Here is a 3569-nt window from a genome sequence, read left to right on the forward strand (position 1 = left end):
AGAAATAGTGATGGGCTTATGCTGATCATAATAACACAACACTGGTGCTGTCGAGAGTTTGTGTTTGATGAGATTAAATGTCTCAGTATGCCGACTTGTCCAGTGCCACGCAACATCTGTCTTGAGCAGCTCACGTAATGGGCTGGTTGTTGCCGAAAAGTTAGGAATGAACTTCGTCAGATATGTAACCATTCCTAAAAATCTTTGTAGCTGCGACTTGTCGGTCGGTACAGCCATGGCTTCGATGGATTTGACTTTTTCAGGATCTGGAGCTAGCCCCTCTGAGGAAAGCTGATGTCCCAGATACGTGATGGCAGAAAGTCCCAACTTGAGTTTTGCTTTGTTGAACTTCAAATTGTTCTTTCTTGCAACTGTCAGTACTGTTCGAAGGTGGGCCACGTGTTCTGCTGGAGTGCTTGAGGCGACCAGTATGTCGTCGAAGTATGGCTTCACTATGACTTGGCCTTGAAACACTTGTTCGATGGCCTGTTGAAAAAGCTGTGGTGCTGTGGCAAGCCCAAAGGGTACTCTAAGAAAACGGTATCTGCCCCAGGGTGTTGTGAAAGTACACAGTCTGGAACTTGCCTCATCCAGGGTCAGTTGCCAGAATGCGCTCTTGGCATCCAGAATGGAGAACACTGTTGAGCCACTTAGGCTAGCAAAAAGCTCCTCCGGTCGTGGTATTGGGTAGTGGTGCCTCTTGAGAGCTGCATTTAAGTTGCGAGGATCCAGACACACACGCACAGTCCCATCTTTTTTCGTTATCACCACAATCGGGTGAACCCACTCGCTATGCTCAGTCACTGGGACAATCACGCCATTCTCCTCCATTCGTTCGAGCTCCCTTTTCACCTTGTCCTCGAGCGCACGTGGTATTCTGCGACGAGCACAAACTGTTGGCACGGCACCGTCACGAAGGTGAATGCTGTACAGTCCTGGAAGTTGGCCGATACCATCAAAGATATCTGGAAACTCATCCAGCACTTGTTGGTACTGCTTTTGAGGCAGAGTCCTGGGTGAGCTCGTTGCTGCATCAAGAATCTTCACACGGGAGAGCAATCCCAAAGCTGTACATGCAGTGGCCCCCAGTATTGGCTTTAGTGGCTCTTTCACCAACAGAAATCTGAGTTGGCACACCTTGTTGTTTACTGCACACGTGAGTTCACATTCGTAGTCTATTGGAAGCTGTTGCCCACTGTAGGTAGTGACTTTTGCTGTCGTTGGCTTTGTTGCCGGTCTGCACGGCCACTGAGTGAAGATCTGTTGTGGAATTATGTTGACATCCGACCCGGTGTCTAACTTGAATGTCACTTCATGGCCATTCACACTGACAGTCTCGCTCCAGTCAGCTGTGCGGACATCTACACTGCATGCAGTCAAGCAGCCCAAGTATAATTCCTCCTGCGAGTCTTGCTGTGGATGCTCGTCAAGCAACCCAATTTGCGGTCTGCGCGCTACTGGCTGCTGACGCGGCTGCTTGCACAGATGCGCGAAATGGCCCAGTTTTCCGCAGTTGTAGCAAGTCTTGCCATAAGCTGGGCACTGTCGAGGGATATGCGAGGTTCCACATCGAGAACACTTGCGATTAGGATTTTCAGACGAGCGATGCAGCTGCGGCGGCTTGTTGGCACTCATCGGGAGATGCTTTGGCTTAGTGTGCTTTTTCTGCTCGTGGATGGCACTAACTTCTGGCTTTTGGTCACACGTCGCAATTTCCTGAACGTGCCTCTTCGAAATTTCTGCTGCCTTGCATGCAGAGATGATTTTGTCGAGTGTTACGTCGCGCTCCCGTAATAGACGTTCACGGAGAGCTGCGTCCCGTATGCCAACCACTATACGGTCGCCAATGAGTCTCTCGCACTTGTCACCGAAGTCACATTTTTGTGCCTGTCGAGGAAGGTCAGTAACAAAATCATCTATGGACTGACCTGGTTTTTGAACCATTCAATTGAACAGGGCTGCCGCCTGTATTACGTTCTTGTACGGGCAATACATGTCGTCAAACTTGCCCAGGAGGTACTTAACCGGGTCTGCATCGTCGGTGTCCGCGGCAGGGTCCACCGGAAACGTCTGTGCGATACGCCGTGCTTGCGGTCCCAGAACGTGAAGCAGCAGTGCCTTCCTCGCTGGCTTAGGCTTAGTATCGTATTCGCACGCTACTTCGTATATGGTGTAGGCTTCCCGCCATTCCTCCCATGCGGTTGAGGGGTCGTCTCCCGGCTGGAAATGCGGAGGTGGCTGAATGAAGGCGGTGGCCATACTTGGTGGTTGCGGGCGATGATTCAGTTAAACTTCTGACACCATGTTATGTTTGTTGGGGTCGAAAGGACCGTGTTACTGTCGTAACGTTGCGACGGCTCGGAGCCGTGAATAAAACACCGCCATGCGTGAGAGAGCGACTGACTAGGCTTGGCTTGCCTAGGCTTTTTATTAATCTCAACGAGCGAGGGGGCGCTAGGAACGATACATAACAATCCTCTTACTTATCCTCGAAGTTACAGAAACCTAAAAAAAAATCACAGCATATCCACGGAGTGAATGATGATGAGTGGGCGAAGCTGCGGAGGTTCATCGGTAAACCGTGAATCTTCCGTGAATTCTGCCCAGTACATCATCACCGACGTGAGATCGGGCGCGTTTATACTAAAGGTTCGATGAGTTATGACGACTTGCAGCGCACTTTAATTTTACATGTACGCTGTGAATTTTCATTGTTTAGAAAACCATTGCTTAGAAAACATCTGGCGTCTTTCGTTAAGCAGCTGGCGTCTTTTCGTTTTGCTTTAGAAACATCTGGCGTTCTTTCGTTTTGCTTTTACAAAACATCTGGCGTCTTTTGTTGGTTTATTTCATCAATCAACGGCGTTTTGAACAAAATTTTTATTGTTTAATCACGCACAGGAGAAATCTCACCAGGCACTACCTTGGAGGTAAAGAATGGCTGCTAATGGGAATGAGAGACAGAAGAAGTCGGCTTTTAGCTAACGCTGCGAATTTTTTTATTGTTCAACAACGCACAGGAAAAATCTCCCACCGGCACCACCCTGCAGGTCAAAGCGTAAGACTGGTTACATACTACGCTACGAGGGACGAACGGGTGCCGCTATAAGGAGCTTCGCCCCTACAAAACAAGGCTGTTTTATAACCGCGTCGATGCTTTGCCGAGCAACAGAAGCGGGCTTATGAGCGGCCTGCGCCACCACTTCTGTAAAGCGGAATTTACCAGAGTCATCATACATATAAAGCTGAAATTTGGGCTAGTTGGTCTTGACTTAAATACATAATATAGCGGAACAAAAACAAGGACAGAGAAAGAAGCACACAGGACGACCGCTAGACTTCAACTGAAAATTTTACTCTGGACACGTGACATGTAAAGTGTAAAACAACATCTAAACTGATGGAAACGTCACCATTCTGCCTTCGCATCAAGCTGCACGTGCCAAGCTACGCGTCGCGCATGCGCCCTTCCAAGAAGCCAATCTCCTTTTTTGTTAGGACAATTGAGGGCACACTTACACACCTATCCGCCTCCCTGTTTATATACATGGCCTCACAGATCTCACGTC

The 3569-nt window shown here is 48.9% G+C and overlaps 1 protein-coding gene across 1 annotated transcript; it reads right to left on the reverse strand.

The window, feature by feature from the left end:
- Positions 1 to 452: 452 nt before the first annotated feature.
- LOC119391948 (uncharacterized protein K02A2.6-like) lies at positions 453 to 2259 on the reverse strand. The gene is made up of 3 exons (XM_037659591.1): positions 1975 to 2259; positions 586 to 1887; positions 453 to 506 (listed from the first exon to the last, which is right to left on the reverse strand). Exons 1-3 carry the CDS (start codon positions 2257 to 2259, stop codon positions 453 to 455), a joined length of 1641 nt encoding a protein of 546 aa, XP_037515519.1.
- Positions 2260 to 3569: the final 1310 nt, after the last annotated feature.

This window comes from Rhipicephalus sanguineus, chromosome 4, assembly GCF_013339695.2.
Source record: "Rhipicephalus sanguineus isolate Rsan-2018 chromosome 4, BIME_Rsan_1.4, whole genome shotgun sequence".
Taxonomy (NCBI): domain Eukaryota; kingdom Metazoa; phylum Arthropoda; class Arachnida; order Ixodida; family Ixodidae; genus Rhipicephalus; species Rhipicephalus sanguineus.